The 17,219-nt window shown below is 39.5% G+C and overlaps 1 protein-coding gene across 11 annotated transcripts in view; it reads right to left on the bottom strand.

The window, feature by feature from the left end:
- The window catches only part of CDC14A (cell division cycle 14A), a 145,928-nt gene that overhangs the window by 103,842 nt on the left and 24,867 nt on the right, over positions 1 to 17,219 (bottom strand). For all 11 annotated transcript variants that reach the window (XM_072968120.1, XM_006197366.4, XM_072968119.1 and 8 more), the window contains one exon: positions 6,544 to 6,636. In XM_072968120.1, coding sequence (XP_072824221.1) covers positions 6,544 to 6,636 — 93 coding nt within the window. The remainder of the gene's footprint in view (positions 1 to 6,543; positions 6,637 to 17,219) is intronic.

Consider the following 17,219-nt stretch of genomic DNA (forward strand, 5'->3'; position numbering starts at 1 on the left):
TCATGTAGTAGCAAAAAAGCAAAACATACATAGGCCAAGTGAAAAGAGGTTCACAGAACTACACTGCAATTATACCTAAGTAAGTAATTCAAGTTTAGAGTGATGTAATTGTAAGACAATGTTCCTACTTTTCTCCCATAATACAGTTATGCCAATTTTTAAATTTTAAAAATGTATTAATTTTTAAAATATAAATTCATTAAAGTATCCTCTTTTCAAGCTATATGTTTAAAATACATTTAATCATTTCCCAACCCCTCCTACTGCCCACAAAAGAGCACCCTGCAGTCCATGCCACGTTCCCTGTCTGATATTTCTTTCCCAACTAGGCCTGTGGGGGTTACTCATCCTTGATTCCTTCCAAATCTCTCGAGGTTCCACCTTGGTCCCCCAATAGCCACACCAGAAGAAAGGGAGCTATTTACCTTGGTATCCTCAACTCCAGAACAAGGCCTCATGTATGTAAAGGCTAGAAGAACATTGTTGACATAATTAATCTTAATCCAAATTTGGCACCCATTGCGCACTTTTCCCAAACTATTGCTCATCTGTTTCCCCATTTTAAACTAGGCATTCATTTTTCCTTTCTTTCTTTTCTTAATTTTTTTTTTATTTCCCAGAGTTTACCACTATGCTGGGTAGAGCTCCTCTGAGCTAAATAAATATTTGCTGAACTAATGAATGCCTGAATACACATCTCAAAAACGAGAAACTCATTTGGTTTAGATAGGTTCTTCCTTTAGAATCCAAATAACATCCTAGGAGGGGGGAAAAACTCCTACTCACCCTTTACACTTTGCAGTGAATTACCCTAAGCAATCAAAAGATTAGCAACCAACAGATTAGCAACCACCTGAGTGTTACTGAGTGTAACATGGGGTGGAAAGGAGGGAAGACAAGCCAACAAAAAGAGGGGAGCAGCCTTCAGCTCTTCAGGGGAGGTAAGACAATGGCTCAGAAAACTATATGGAAGGCCACACAACTTGTTGCCTAGAGCAGCCATTCCTAAATGCTTCAAATGCCAGGCACTGCCCTGACACCTTCATGAACACGACCTCCTTCAGTCCTCACCACCACTACGCTAGGCGGGATGGTATTATCTCTGCTTTAAAGATGGAAAAAATAGGAGTTTGGGTGAGTTAAATAACTTGCTCAAAACATACGAATAACAAGTGACTCAAGGCCAAGCCTGTGGCTCTGCTCAAGTCTTTGCTCTCAACCACGACACCAGATGGAGAGTGGCTTCTCTGCAATTAGCAGTGGACTGAGAGGTAGAACATCATTGCTAAGGCCTAAGTATAGTCTACAGAACAAACAGCAGACACAGACATGGTCAGAAAGTCTGCAGACCTCAGCCTTGTCATCCCTGATTCAGACATGACATCTGGTTCAGGCCAGTCCCAGATCATCCATAATTAGGCTCCTTATTTAGCAACAGGAGGACTTAACAAGTGGTTTAAGGAACATGCAATGTGGTTACCATTTTTGTTTAAGAATCCTCCACATCACTGAAAAAAATTCTTAATTCTTTACCTCTGAATTACTTTCCTATCCCTCCATCATCATGGCCTGCTCCAAATTCTCCTTGACCTCTTTACCATAGTTCTATGAACTGAAAACAAAACATAAACCAGTGAGGATCTGGTCTTTCAGCATCTGGCAAGAACCTAATTAATTCATGCTTGTACTTTTTTAAAGGCCATCTTCCTCAAATTCATATGAGAGTATTTTGGATGCTATGATGATTCCAGCATCCTAACTCCAAAACAGCACAATGTATTGTCCTGGAAGGGAAATGCCTTTCCAGCAAAGCTGATCTGACCTCAAAATCTGAGCCCTCCATCTCAAGGAGCTCAACAGCCCAGCTTAGGGACAAAGAGATGCTTCACGAACGGGGACTTCCCTGAAATGAGTGCCTATCATCTGTTAAGTGTCACTGTGATCGCCAGTGGCCAGTCATCCTAAAACTCTGGCTTTTGGATCACCCACAGAGAAGGGTTTGTGGATTTCCTACTGAACATGATGTTCTGTAAGTTTTATCTCCTTTTTGATACTCGTGACAGCTCTGGGAGATAAAATATAAAAATGCTCTCCCTCACTTACAGATAAGGAAAGAAATACAAAAAGCTTCTGGGACATAAAGTCATGATCTAACAGGGAAACCGCAGGCAAAGCCCTGACTCTGTAGGTTCCTAATATCTGCATAAGACTCAAAAGCAAGGTAGGACAGCTGTATAACAATATGAATGTAACTGATACCACTGAACAAGCCACTTAAAAATGCTTCATAAGAAAAAAATTTATGGCATCTACGTATGGTGATGGATGTTAACTCAACTTATTGTGGTGATCATTTTGCAATATATACAAATGTTAAATCATTGTGTTGCACATCCGAAACTAATTTAATGTTATGTCAAATATACCTCAATAAAAAATAACAAAAAGAAAGAAAAACGATTAAGGTAACAAATTTTATGCTATGTGTATTTCACCATAATAAAGAGAATTGGAGAAAAAATTTATCAAAAAAAAAGAAGAAGAAGTAAGGTAGTGATGTTGCTTGAATAAGAGGTACTGCCCTCAGTCTATGATATCTGCTCTGATTTTTGGTTTTAGTTTTTTTATTGAAGTATAGTCGATTTACAATGTTGTGTTAGTTTCAGGTATGCAGCAAAGTGATTCAGTTACACATATATATATTCTTTTTCATATTCTTTTCCATTATAGCTTATTACAAGATATTGAATATAGTTCCCTGTGCTGTACTTTGATTCTGCATCTTGAAAGAGCATAGTTGGCTCAGTCATACTACAAATATTCTAGTAAAAAGGAAGAAATTACTTTAAATTTTATATCCAATTTGATCATTTTCAGTCTCCCTCTGAAATTACCTGAAGGACATTACCTTCCTTGTTTCTTTCGTATTTTATCATTCCATTATTCATTCACTCAGTAGATATTAAGAGAGCATCTACCATGGGCCGGGCACTGTTCTAAGCTGATGCTCAGTGTTCAGATACTGAGATAGTTCCACACCAACCGGAAAATAGCCGCTGCCTGGAGCAGCACCCCAGCCCCCTCCGAGCTGGCCACCTCATCTCTTCCCTGGGACACCCCCACCCAGACTTCCCCATGACTCAGCACAGCAGGAAGGCTGCACTGTGGCCAGCTTCCAGTTCAGCTGACGAATGCCTGGACCTAACCTCTGGTTAAATGTTTTATCACCTCCTAGACACAGCAGTGAACAAAACTGACAAGGTCCCTAACCCTCTAGTCTAGGAAAGAGATAATAAGCAAGTAAATAGACAAATGAAACATGTAATCTCAAATAGCAGAGTGCTATAAAATAAATAAATAAAACAGCAAAGGGTGATGAAGGTGGGGGGAGCAAGGTAAAGCTTGAGAGCAAGTCTCTCTGAGGAGAGAAGAATAATGGAAGAAGAAAGGCAAAAGTCTGAGGTAAAAACAGTCCAGACAGAGAGAACAGAAATATGATGGCCTTCCGGTGGGAACAGGCTTGGTATTTCCATGGTTAGAAGGCCAGCCTGATGGGAACGTCTTGAGCAAGGAGATCACAGAGGCAGATAGGGATGGATCACGGAGGATCTTAATGGCATTGGTAAGGAGGCTGAATGTTCTGCCAAGAACAGTGAGCAATCATTGTGCAGATTTGAAACAGGGCAATGGCATGATCTAAGTTATAGTTTTAGAAGATTACTCTGACAACTGTGTGGCAACTGGGTTAAAGGGAAGCAAGAGTGTGAACGGAGACAATGTACGAAGCTGTGGTGGTCATCCAGGTGAACGAGGACAGTGACTTGGACTAGGTGACAGCAATAGAGATGGAAAAAAGCATTCTGAGTCAACCTATATTTTAGAGTTAGAACTTAGTGATGAGTATAATGTGGGAAGAGAAAAGAAGGATCAAAATGACTACTATCCTTTGATTCAGCAAGTTGCTGATGGCAGTTCATTTACTAAGAAGGCAATGAGTGGGGGAATAAATAGGTTTGTGCAGAGAGGGGATAAAAAGTTCTGTCCTGCCACAATAAATGTGAGCTATCATTTAGATATACAATGTGGAGCTATCAAACAGGCAGTTGGATATTGGATCTTGGTAATTATCCTGTGAGGTAGACCAGAAAACCTCAGCACTAAACAAATTTTACAAACAAAAAAATTATGGACTAGAGACAAAGAGCTGTGCTAGTACAAAATGTTTTTTAGTAGGTCAGAGCCCCATGATAAAGGGCTGATACCACATTTTAAAAAAGAGGAAGATCTTCACTGCGACGGACCCTGAAAACTACACACGTACACAGGTTATGCAGCTGCTCCAAAGGTAGAAGTCCTTTATATCCAAGAAGACTCCCCCAGGAGATTATGATTTATCCAAATAGCAAAATGGGTAAATGTTTTATCACCTCCAAGACACAGCAATGAACAAAACTGACAAGGTCCCTACCCTCTAGCCTAGGAAAGCGATAATAAGCAAGTATTCATACCTTATACGTGGAACTTAGCGGAGATGTGTGTATAATGCCTTTACTGACTGTCTTCTCAAAATACTTGAATCAGCAGTTAAATGCATACATGTAACAAGAAGTAAGGCACAAACTTCTCTTTAGGGAATGATTATAACTTTCGATTTTCATTTTTATTAAGTGCTGCATCAAAAAGCTCTCTGGGCAACACATTTCTAAAATTAGAAAAGAAAATCAATTGGGAAATGACCAATACAAGAATAACTGCTTTACACCGCTTCTCAGGACTGTAACCAGCACATAAGACAAGCTCGTGCTGCCCTCAGCACCTCTTCAGACTGCTATTCCTTCATTTGGCTGCTTGAAAGTGGTGGAAACTTCTGCATTAGAAGACGTGTTTTATCCCCAAGTTCAGCACATCTATTATAACTAAATCTGCGTCCAGAATCCCAAAGGTGCCACGCAGAAATTAAGGACAACACTAAAAACAGGAAAGGCAGGCATTAAGAAGAAAAGGAAAAAAAGTAGGGGTGAGGGAGGGGAGGAGGGAGAAGAAAAGGAGAGGGCAGCACAGGACCTCTTCCTGATGGAATCCCTTATGACAAAGGACACTCACGAATTAACACCCTCAACAGCATCACAAAACCCCTCAGGAAGACACGCTTATTTACCTGGCTGGAATCCAGGGGTTATTACTCTCCATATTTTATACATAGTGTCAATTATCAGCTTCAAGTGAATGGTATTCATCAAAGTAAAGTGAAAATGAGCATGCCTGCCTAATTCAGCTTACCAGCACTTAGTTGAACCTTCATGCCAACAGCCAGCTTTTTGTGTGGGCTCTTAAAAAATAAAAGCAAGAGCCTGGCTGGCGCTACAAATGATCCTAGCACCCTCAGAACTGGAAGGAAGCTTAGAGGTCATTACATCTAACCCTCTCATTTTACAGATTAGGAAACTAAGTAAAGCTAAGAAAGGCAGAGTGGCTTACCCATCCTCCCAGAGCCACTTCAGGATGAAGAAAAGGTGTTTCTGATTCTTAGTCACGATTCCAAGTACTACAGCATGCTGTCCACGGAGCCAGAAAGGAAAGCACCACAAGGGCAGCCCAAGGCTTCACCAGAGCCACATCGTGAGCAAAGGTAGGCAGAAGTGCACCTCTCCATCCCGGAAATGAAGCCTGGGCCGCAGTCCGGCTGTCAGCCTGCCATTGTGCTCAGCCTACGCCCTGCAGCTGATGCTCTTTCCAACAACAGAGCTGGGCTTTCTCCCCGAGAGCTTTTGGTTTGATGTGGCAGAGTCTGATGTTGGTACCTCCTTCCGTCAAGGTCTTCAGAAGGAGGCCCACGGAAGGTCACACAGCAGTGCGCTTCCAGGCTTCAGAGAAGCGCAGACCCTCCCGGGGGATGAGAGGGAAAAGGAAAAAGGGAAGACCTCTCCCCCGCCCGCCCAACCCCAGGATATGCAGAAAATTCTAGAAATATTCACACCAAAATTGTGTCACACGCTTATGCGGAACTCACATGTACATTTTAGCGCTTACAGGGAACCAAATTTCTAATCAAAATTACTTTCAAAAAGTCGTGTCTAGTAATTAGGGAAGTTGTAATACATGCAGGATTTACGTTCAGTTTGCTTATTGCAAACACATGTATTGATGAGTAAGTGGATTGATGATAATAATCCTCCCCAATCAAGGATTTCCTCTTATCCAAGAAAAGGAGACCTTCAACAGCCTTTAATAATCTTCCATTATATATATATTTTCCTGTAAATATCCTTCCTGGGTATCCTTTTTTATTAAAACACCTACACAACAAGAATCCAAGCCACACACTGCAGTTCCAAGATTCTCTCATCAGCCACTGGAAAATAAAACCCTAGCACAAACAGTCCATCGGTACTGGTCCACACTTTCCATCCCGGATCAATTCCTAAGCTGCTAATAATCTTCACCATCTCCCAGTTCCACTGGGAAAGTGGTCTGGATTGTACTTGACAGCGTCTGCATCCCATTGGCCCGAATGTAGAAAATAATCATGAAGAAAGTACTTACAGCATAGGCACCCATCAAAAACGCTGCATTGGCTCTTTTCCGTTGGTCAAAACAGGTGTAGTGAACTATTTTCTTTCTTGATAAACTGTATGACTAAAAAGAGGGGATGAAAAGAGTTAGTGGAACCAGACAGACAATGTTGCAATATGCAGAAAGTCTTCTCTTTAACTTTCAAAGATGTGCTGCAATCAGTGAAACGTAACAACTTTCAACTTTAATTTCTACGGCATTTGTACAAAAGTATCACAAGATAGAGGCTTACTAGTTCAGACTGTTTACAGCCCAATCATGATACAAGAATTAACAAGAGAACAAATATGTTTTTCTCCAAGAAAGGAGACTGATACAGTGGGAAATAATTAAATTACTGGCATCTTTATTAGCAAGAACCATTTCTGAATCTTTATTCTTGATCTTATATATAAAGTCTATTCGTCCTTTTTCATTCCCTACATATCATACCCACTCCCAGAAAAGTTATCTATACTTTGCATATTATGCCATTTTTTTAAATGTGTCAACCAATCTGTTTTCCTGTCCAAAATTTTTTAAATGTCTATATTAACTAGAGTAGCAATATTAATATTTTCTTTCTATAATGCTCTATAAAAATTCCCTTTTAATTATCTGAAAATAAATGGTTAATGGGAAAAGATGGATTACATCACCAAAGAGTATATCACAAAGATTTTATCAGCAAACATCTTAACACATAGCCATATATTAAATCCACAGATTCAAACAGTTCTTAAGCACAAGATGCTATATGCCAGGCAACACTCTGCATGCTTGAGTATTCAACTGAATTCAAAATAAGCAACATGGTAGTTTGTATACATGCTAAGCATGACAAGAAGGTACAAATAAAAAGATCTGTTAAAATGAAATGCAATTATTAATCAAAACCCAAATAAACATAGAACAATGGGAATGTGATGCATTTCAAAATCTGTTCAATTTCCTCATATTTTGAAACTGTTACACTACTTCGACAAATAAGTACATTTTAGTACTTATCAATAAATTCACACTGACTATAAAAACAGCTTTTTATACCTTACACATCGACCACAACCCACAGAATATCTACTTTTAGAGCCCCTTTAAAAATGTAAGAACTCAACTGCATGTCTTTATTTACCCTGCCACTTTCTGCAAGAAAAAGAAACTCTTCCAAAACTCTGAAGTCTAGTCTAACTCGAAACTGCAACATTCTGGCTTTAACATGTAACCACAGAAAATGTAGCTATATGTATCTCGGCTGTGAGCCTGGAAACCCTTACTACCGGAAGTCAGGCATTTCTTTGATAACCAAGAATCACGTTCTGAAAATAACATTGCTCTTTTAAATTAAACTTCAAAAAATAAGTGTTTGCCTCAAAGCGGGTCTCTTATTTACCGAAGTCCTTATTTCCAGGCAAGCTTACTAAAATACCTCTATGAAATAAAGTTTAAGAGTCCGTTTTATTTAACTCAGTTCAGTCAATGCATAGAAGTTATCTAAAGACCTCAAGGCTGCTGTCAGTGGTGCTGACACTTGGCTACTTGCTTTCTCAACGTAGTGCTGGACATTTCTTGTTTGTTTGTCTCTGCCAGTGACTGATCTCCATCAATAAGTTGGGTCTGATTTATTAAAAGGACAATCAAGGCTCTTAAGAACTAAGCATCTTTTACTGTCTCTAAATCCAAAACCACCTGAAGAATGACTTCCAGTGGCCAGGCCCCCCACTAACGTAAATCAGGTGGAACACAAGGACTCGGCTCTTCTGGCTCCCAGACGCTCACTAGTTCTATTTCCTGGCTCCCAAAAACATCTGTTGGGAAGAAAATACCAACAGTCTACCTTGAAGTTCGGATTATATGTTTGGATGCTCTTTTTCTACTAAGAGTTTAGGTTTCATAACAAACTATTTAATAATGTGGAATTAAATTTATTTCACAATCACTCACCAACAGATTGACAAACTCGTATTGCTGTTCTTTTATCACCAATGGTCTTTATTGTTGGTTTGTTATTGAACTTTTTGTGTCTGCTTGTTTTTTGTTTTTCTCTCTAATTCTAAAGTACATGGAATGCAGAAAACCATCCGGCAACGGGAACCATGAAGCTGGAGGACTGAATTCTGAAGGAAACTTTCTTTTCACTGTATACCTGTACATTTTCTAAAGGAAATGTAATACAAATTAAAAATTTAAGGACTTTAGTTATTTTTTTACCTTCATAAGCTTTCAGAAATCACATAACATTTGTGAAGAATATTCTTCACAAAATCAACCTAGAAATTTTAACTATTTTAAAAGATCTCCTTTTAGAAGCTGCCTACAGAATGGAAACAGAATTGACTTTTTAAAAAAACTTCTCACCACACGTAGCTACAAAAATCTTTTCCTTGTGATGAGAACTTTTAGAATTCACTCTCTTAGCAACTTTCATAAACATACAATACAGTGCTATTAACTATAGTCACTGTACTGTATGTTACAATAATTGACTTTTTTAAATGAGAGTTTTCTCATTGACTTTTTGGAAAATTTTCAAAGCTCCTAGCATTTTCCTTGCCTGGATGTTTTGGCACTCAAGTCTTTTTCTCAGTGAAGTCCCAAAAGCACTACAGTCAAGAAATGATCTTCTGCTCAGAGAAGCTTGGCCAGCTCTCCTAAGTCCGATCACAGAGAGCTGAGTTCTCACTCCAGGAATCAAAACCAATTCAAAGTGAATGATAACAGAGAAAAACCTTAGCTATTACAAGCCTAGTCCTAATTTCCGTGCTTGCCACAGCCAGGCCTCCTTCTCAGGGGTCAGCTCGCTGCAGCCTTACAGCAGCAACACTGCTCGACAGAGGAGATATTCTGCTATTAGAATGAAAAATTTCAAGGATAACAAAACATTTCTGCCAATTGTTTAGCTGCTGCTTTATATGATTGGGTTGATACGCACAAACGCTTTCTCATGTTTTTTTCCTTCAGGGTATTAAACACTTCCCTCACTTAAAAACAAAACAAACAAAAAACTACCTAGTACACACCAAAACACGCTAGAAGAAACAACAGGATCCACTGGAGACACTGATGGCTAAAACGGTTCATCCTTCCAGAGCTTTTCATGGAAGAACTTTCTGTGCAAAAAAAAAGAAGGTACAGTCTGCAGACAATAGGACTCTGTTTCATAAATGAGCCCAGTAGGCATGTTCTCAAGTTCTGCCCAGTGTCAGGAGAACTTCATGCCTCCCAGTTGGACAGCTGCCTCTTCCTCGCCTGGCCTGTCTCCTCTACGGGCTGGTGCGCCGGCCAAGCCCTTCGTGGAGACGACCTACAAAGTCAGACCACTGCTTCTAGCTTAACGTTTGCTCCCTGCTCTAGCACAGATTCTTTTTGCTTTACCTGAAAAGCTAAGCTTAGAGATTACAAAAACACTATGTACAATTGTAAACTATTGCAAAGTAAAGTTAGAAATTGGTAAAACAAATGAATATAGTCCTAAGTATAAAGGGGAGGATGGCACGGAAGGAATACTGCGACGACCCCTGGAATATCCGCCTGCTCTGTAGCAAGGCTGCACCTGACTCATGACGAATTTTAACATGCAGCCAGTATCCACGCTATACTTTAGATTTCTATCTGGAAACTGGAGTACATAGGCTTCTGAGTCTTCTTAACCTAAGTGGACACAGCCAGCCCTCTGTAATAATAACAACAGTATGTTTATTGGTCACTTGCTGCATTGCATCATTTCTCAAAGCAGTGGAACCGTACCAGAGGGGTCCAGTTGGACCAGATGGAGTGACTCCCAATCCAGAGGTCCCGGGCAAGGCTGCAATATAACCAGCATGCTGTGTCTCTCTTTTAGCAAGAGAACATAAGCCTGGAGCCAGGGAGGGCCTTGCTTACCACACTTGGTCAATGTCTCCCAGGTCAGATCAGAGAGCTGAGTGCTCTCAGCAAGTGTGGCAGACGGGAGAAATCCAGAACTCTCTCACTGAGCTTGCGTAAACCTCAGTTCTCAATTATAAGGCCATCACAAGTTTCATGGCTCAAAATTTAAATAATTCTTATGTTGAATTGGTCAAAAATATGAAAACTTTACAGAAATGAAAGACAAACTAAATACCAACCTAAATTGTATTATTATATTATCGTATTATATTTCATCCTCTTAACAGATTGGTTTGGAGTCACCTGAGGGCTTATTAAAATGCCAGTTACTGGGTCTCACCCCTAGGGTTTCTGATTGAGCAGGAAAGGATCCAAGGATTTGCATCTCTAACAAGTTCTGGGTAATTAACGCTGATGCTGCCGGTTCAAGGGCCACGTGCTAAAATGCACTATGCTAAGATCCTGCTAAATTTCAGAGAGGGACTGCATGAAACTAAGGCCGGTCCCACCCTGCAAATGTTCTATACGGATCCTGAAACACTGCCCATCTGGTCAGGTAGTCCCGAAAGACATTCAAATTCTTTTAGGAACTCCAAATCATGCCATATGACTTTTTAAAGGATGATATGAAAACACATTTCCCCAGATTCCTTAGAAAACTTTATTATAGTTTGTAAATTCTTGCACTGCAGGTGGTAACACCTACAGGTAAAGTTCCTATAATGATTTAGTAACTCAACTGCCTTAAATGATATTATTCCAGAGGTTCCAAATTCAGATGCTCTTAGGGGCATTTGAGAATTTGAAATGGGTCAGTGGGTAAGCCAGAAAAGTATGCCCCATCCAAAGCAAACTTAGCTCCAACCTGCTGTTACCGAGCAGGAATCTGGGCCCATAATCAGATACTGCAATATTTAAAAGAAGCCAGAAATCCATAATTTAATAAACATTTTCATAAATTGCAGTGTTGACCATGAATTCAGAATTTTTAAACAGCATTCATGCTCAAAAAAAAAAACCATGTCTGTGGACTGAATGCAGCCCAAGGGAATCAGTTTGCTGAGTCTGAGTGGGGATACTGTGGCTGAAGAAAGTTCTGTTGGTTCTATCAGCATGAATTCATGCTGTAGCTGTTGTGTGTCAAGCACAGTCCTCACAGTCCTGAGCAACACGGTAACAAGGGGAGCGGAACCCTAGTCTCCAGACTCATAAGCACTCACTGATGAATATTTGATGCTAAACAAGGGGAAAATATTGGCCAGGGCTTATTACACATGGAAGAGAATAACTAGCTAGGGACGCACTCACAGCACAGCAAGGACCCACGGAGTGATCTTAATTACAGTGCTTCATTTAACAAAAAAATTATAGCTAAAAGATGAGATTTAGTATTGAATAGCTATCAATTAACACAATCAAACCTATGGAAATTTCCAGACCTGTATTGCTTCCCTGAGTGAGAGTCAAAGTTCTATCACTCTTTTATAAATCATGACAAATATATGACATAGCATATAAATGTTTGATGGTACTTGTAAACCAAAGTACAATGACCACTATGATACAAAAACACAAATTAAGATGAGGATACTGACCCCAGACGGACACCTTCTATCTCAGAAAGGAAAGCTTTGTGAAAGGTTGCATTCTAGTGGGGCAGGGTCAACTCCTAATGAAAAACAAGCCACGGCAACTAAGAGAGAGAGAGAGAGAATGATGACATGCTACACGCAAATCACAAACAGCCCAGGCTATGCTTGGATTACAGGGACATACACAGATCGTGCACTTGATCAGTTTAGGTCAGGAGACTTCAAACTCCTTAATCATTCAAAACCAAAAGGTGATGCAATTTTGCTCAAAGCCAAGACACAAAAACAAAAGAGTTAATGGCCAATTTAAAGAAATTGATCTTTTGGGTAGCCTTTCAGCAAAGTTGCCATGCTTAAAAGTAAAATCTTCGAGCCATTTGGTTAGAACGTGGTGTTGTATTAAGCTGTGGGCATCAGCCTGACTGAGCTAAGAAAGACATTAGTGCAGCCTGGATAATATGCTCTTTCGTAAAAAAAAAAAAAGAGAGAGAGAGCGCATGCATTTTCCTCAACAAGCCAGCTCTGCCAGTGATGGTAGTCAGACTAAGTAGATGACAGCACAGGGACCATGGTGACCAGGGCATCATTCTCTTACAGGTGACTAGGCTAGCCCAGTAATGGCCGCAGCAACCAGCGTCTCCATAGCAATCAGTGGTCATCTCATTGCAAAAGCGATACAATGAACAGGTCTTCCTGTGAGCAGCCATGACCTCTACATGTTTTACCTCCAACTTTCCCAGGAAAGGGATACTCTTGAAAATTTTCTTGGGCTGCACAAAACAAAATATGGTTTATGTTTTTATTCATAGCTAAAATAAAACAGGTTGAACAGTTTCCTTAAAAAGAAAAAGGTTTCTCTTTACTGTCCATTTTGTTTCAAACCCAGTATGTTTCATGAATGAAATGGCACCTTTGGTTAAAATGGAAGTCGAAATGTCAGAAAAGTTGCTCATAAAGATTATTCAATCATGCTGATAATACAGTTGAAGGCATTTGGGGATTCTCTATAAAAGGGAGTTTTCTTGCCCGAGGATTCTAAACAAGCATGAGAATTTTATGCCTTGCAAACTCTATGTACACTCATTCCCATGGAAATTAACGCTATTTTCACACCCCTGATAGCTCTTTAAATTACATGAACTATCCCCAGAACGTAGCTTGCTTTTCTTACCCCCAGAGCCCATGAACCTGAGACAGAAGATAACCTCATGAAGAAATCTTCAACATGTTTATAAGAGGGTGGTCTGATCCTTGTATGAAAGGAGTTCTTGTGTACAAGCACCTGACCCCGCGGCAGGTGCCGGTTTACCAGACAGGATTACGGCACTGATTCACTCAGCAACAAGGACATTCCCTGAGCCCCCACCATCTGCCAGGTACTTTCAGTGCTTTAATACAATTGTCCATTTCACAATGCCCACCCCCACCTTCTCCTTTCAACCTGAAAGGGCCACGTGGGATGTTTTGTACGTTTAAAATTACATTTCTGTCAATATTCTTTTAAGCCTTTTAAAAATAGTCCCCAAGATTACTGTAATTGTCCTGTTGAGTCATAAGAGCAGGTATTAAAAAAAAAAATCACTGCCCTAGAAAACGTCCCCTTTTTTCAGTGATTCTCTTAGATCTTTTCTTCCCCCAGGCTGGAGTTTCATTTTTCTCTCAGGAAAAGTGACATCAACAGTTAAAATTGCATTGATTATTTTAGGAATATTATTTCAGTTCAATTACATTATGTTCATAGAACTTTCAAATTATTGAATCAGTAATTGAAAGATTTTCCTTAACTGATTAACCTTGAAGAAGGCGTCCTGCTTTTCAAAATACCACTACTTTGTCTTTTATTAATACAGTCTTCTCTTTTAGACACTCTTATATTCTGGTCCAGGAGCACTGCCTGTGCCAAAAATCCCTTTCAGAACCTATTAAAAAGTTATGAATCCCCTCAGAAGAAAAATGTAAATACACACAAAATTTTATATACAATTTCAGGAGTTTGTGGATTCCTTGAAATACCAGATTAACAATTCTTGGCCTAGGCCATCAATCACTGATGACATTTTCAACTTAAACAACATACACAGTATTACAAATTGTTCTCACTTCAATAACTCTTCCTTCTTTGACTGATTCCTTTATGATGGTAATTATTGACCAGAAATAGCAGACTACAACCCATGACTGTATAACTCTTAATACTTACACTTTTTAAAGTATAGCTTAAAATAAGAAAAAAGGTTGTTGACAGTGGTTTCTGTTTTTGGTTTTTTAATCTACACAGGTGTTTGATGGATAATTTTCCATTTTAATTCACATAATTAAAATGAAGGCCATTGGGAACAGAATACTGACACACACAGGAAAAACAGCAATAAATCACCACCTCAAATAGTCAACTTGAATAACAAACCTTTTCACATATAAAAAAATACAAAATTTCGGGTTGAAATAGAATGTACTGCAAAATAATACCTATCTATATAAGGTATCAAATAAAGGAGAAAAAAATCATGAAAGCTTAATTGGAAGACATAAAAATTTCTAAAGTAGAAAATAAAATGCACCTAAAAGTGTTACGAAATCATATAGAAGAATCCTAAGAAGTTTTATTTGTGAAAATAGTGCTAATTATTCAGAGAAGTAAAGAAGTCTGAGGAGCAAGTAAGTGCCACCAGGTTTGGCGTTTACAATGTCACTAGAGCAGTTTCAGTAGAGTAAGGAAGGCAAAGGTGGGGTAGCAAATGATGAAGAAGTCGGTACGTTGTCAGGATGTCCACAAGCCGAAGGCAGGCTATTCTGAAACCTTAGAGGCAAAAGGATAAAAGAGGATCTGAAAGTCATGGGGATCATGACAAGGTCAACAGAAATTTCTGTGTGCTTAGTGGCCCTGTGCTGGACACCTGGGAACACAAAAATATAAAGCATGCCTCCATCCTCTGGGGCTCATAGTCCAGTGAAAAAGATAGATGCAACTGAAAACTGCAAATTATAATTGAAATTATAATTTCAAATAAAATTAAACTCATAACCCATCAATAATAGGTATCTGCACAAAGAATTATGGGAAAACAAAGGAGGCACCTCCAACCTTCCAGCCCTGTCCAGAAGCACAAAGAGATGCTTCCTAGAAGTGGTGGTGCCTGAACAAGGTCTTAAAGGATGAAGCGTTATCAAGTCAGAGGGGAAGGGCATTCCCGTCAGACTGGGTGTCACACGCCATTGTGTAGAGCAGCGACATGGTTCAGGGTAAAGTGCAAGGTTGGGAGTGGCAGGGATACTGCAATCTTCCGTCAATCAGTAAGTTAGTGAATGAAATCACCCACTGGGAAGACGCCAAGGGTGGGAGTTGTCAAGGTGAGCAAGACAAAAGGCATGGGAGTAAGGTGCCCAAAGGTCTTAACAAAATGAGTGACTGTGGGCTGCAGACAAGAGACATCAGAAGGGAGCTGATAGCCTAAAAAAATAGGGAGACTGAAGGTCTGAGGATTACACAAGAGAGACAATGTTGGGGATGCGTAACAAGGCAGGTACATCCAAAATCGGAAAGCCTGGAGTTCCTGGAAGCAAAGCAGTGGGAGTGGCAGGAATAGACACTGGAGTGAAAAAAAAAAAAAGAGGCAGAGAGGCTTTGAGACCACCATGGGACTGCAAGGTGAGGTTAGGGCAATGCTGTGGGGAGCACAGGAGGATGAGAAACCAGAGGCTGCAGCTCCCGGAGGAGGTGGAGAGAAGAGCATGAACAATGCAGCCAAGGCCTTGAAATCTGGCCCCACATTTACCTTGCAGCCATGGGCAAGTCACATGCCTCTCCTGGACCTCCCTTTCTGCACCTATGAAATCAGGAGGCTGGACTAAATGGTCATTTAGATTCCTGAAATTATACAGGCCAGCTTTCTCGTATGGAAACGAGAGCTGTGAGGCAGAGAAAGTGTTCATAAACTTGTTGAAGAACTGTCTTCATTGTATTTCCTATCAGAATTCACAAAGGTTACCTGAGTAACTTTCTCTTGTATAGGACTTCGAAATTTACAAAGCCTTCTTACACAAATTTTACATATATTTTCTAACCTCTATACATACAATCCTAGCCACCTCTCTGTGAGAGCTCTATGATCCCTATTTCAGAGCTGAAGGAACTGAGAGTCCACAAGGTTGAAGTGACTGCAGCCTTGAATCGGTGAAGTCAGTCCTCGGCTCTTAATAAAGACATTCTGCTTGGTATACTTCACTGAGATAACCCATGACCGGTTAACACTTAAAATTCATTCCCTCAGCAAGTAACAAGGGGCCCACTAATTGTACTAAAGCTAAAACTGTCGTTCATTCCAGGCATCCATCTGATCACCTGATCACTGAAATGAACTGAGGGGACTGTCTGAACTGTAATAAATTTTGATAATGTTGAAAGAAAGTTTTGCAAATGAAAACAAGTCGAAACACGTCCTTGTATACCCTTACTCATTCTGTTCAATACAGAACGTGGTAGAAAAATAGTCTTACTTCAATCCATCGACTCAAGTAATTGTTGTAAGTAGAACACTGAGTCAGACCAGAAACTATGTTTTCCTAAAAATGCTTCCTTTCTCTTTGGTCGCTCCTAGAGAGCAGACGGGTCTCACACTGTTGATTATAATACCCAGTTCATACCAACTACACACTAACAGGACTAATCAGGAAAGGGAAGAAATTCCCAGGTCCTCAAAAGGAAGAAATAGATTTTAATTATTTATGAATCCTTCAAATTCCTTGTTAATTCATCCATTTAAAGTCCATTTAATATTTTTTATTAAATCCTTTTGAGGATATTATTTGCTTCCTTGGTGATTACAAAAATTTCAACTTATTTTTTGAATGATAGTAACTTCTTTTCTGAAAGATGTAAATTGGTTTAGTTAAAGGAATATACATACTACATCTTTCCAAGTCAGACAATACTTTGGAAATTAATTCCTTAAAAAGTTGATTGCAACAGATCTTATATGATTTTTTACTTAAAAAAAAACTCTCTTTGGGATTATTCCATGTCCATTTAGCATTTTGAGATCAATGGCAAAAAAATGGTGCATTTGTATTTTACAAGAAATTCTCCATGATAGACTGTCTTTTATACCTAAGTACAATAAAAATCAAATCAAAAAATTATTACTAAGAAGGCAATATGTACAAGGTACTGTACTATGTCACACCAGTAACATTTTACCCAGCAGAAAGATT

Source organism: Vicugna pacos, chromosome 9 (genome assembly GCF_048564905.1).
Source record: "Vicugna pacos chromosome 9, VicPac4, whole genome shotgun sequence".
Taxonomy (NCBI): domain Eukaryota; kingdom Metazoa; phylum Chordata; class Mammalia; order Artiodactyla; family Camelidae; genus Vicugna; species Vicugna pacos.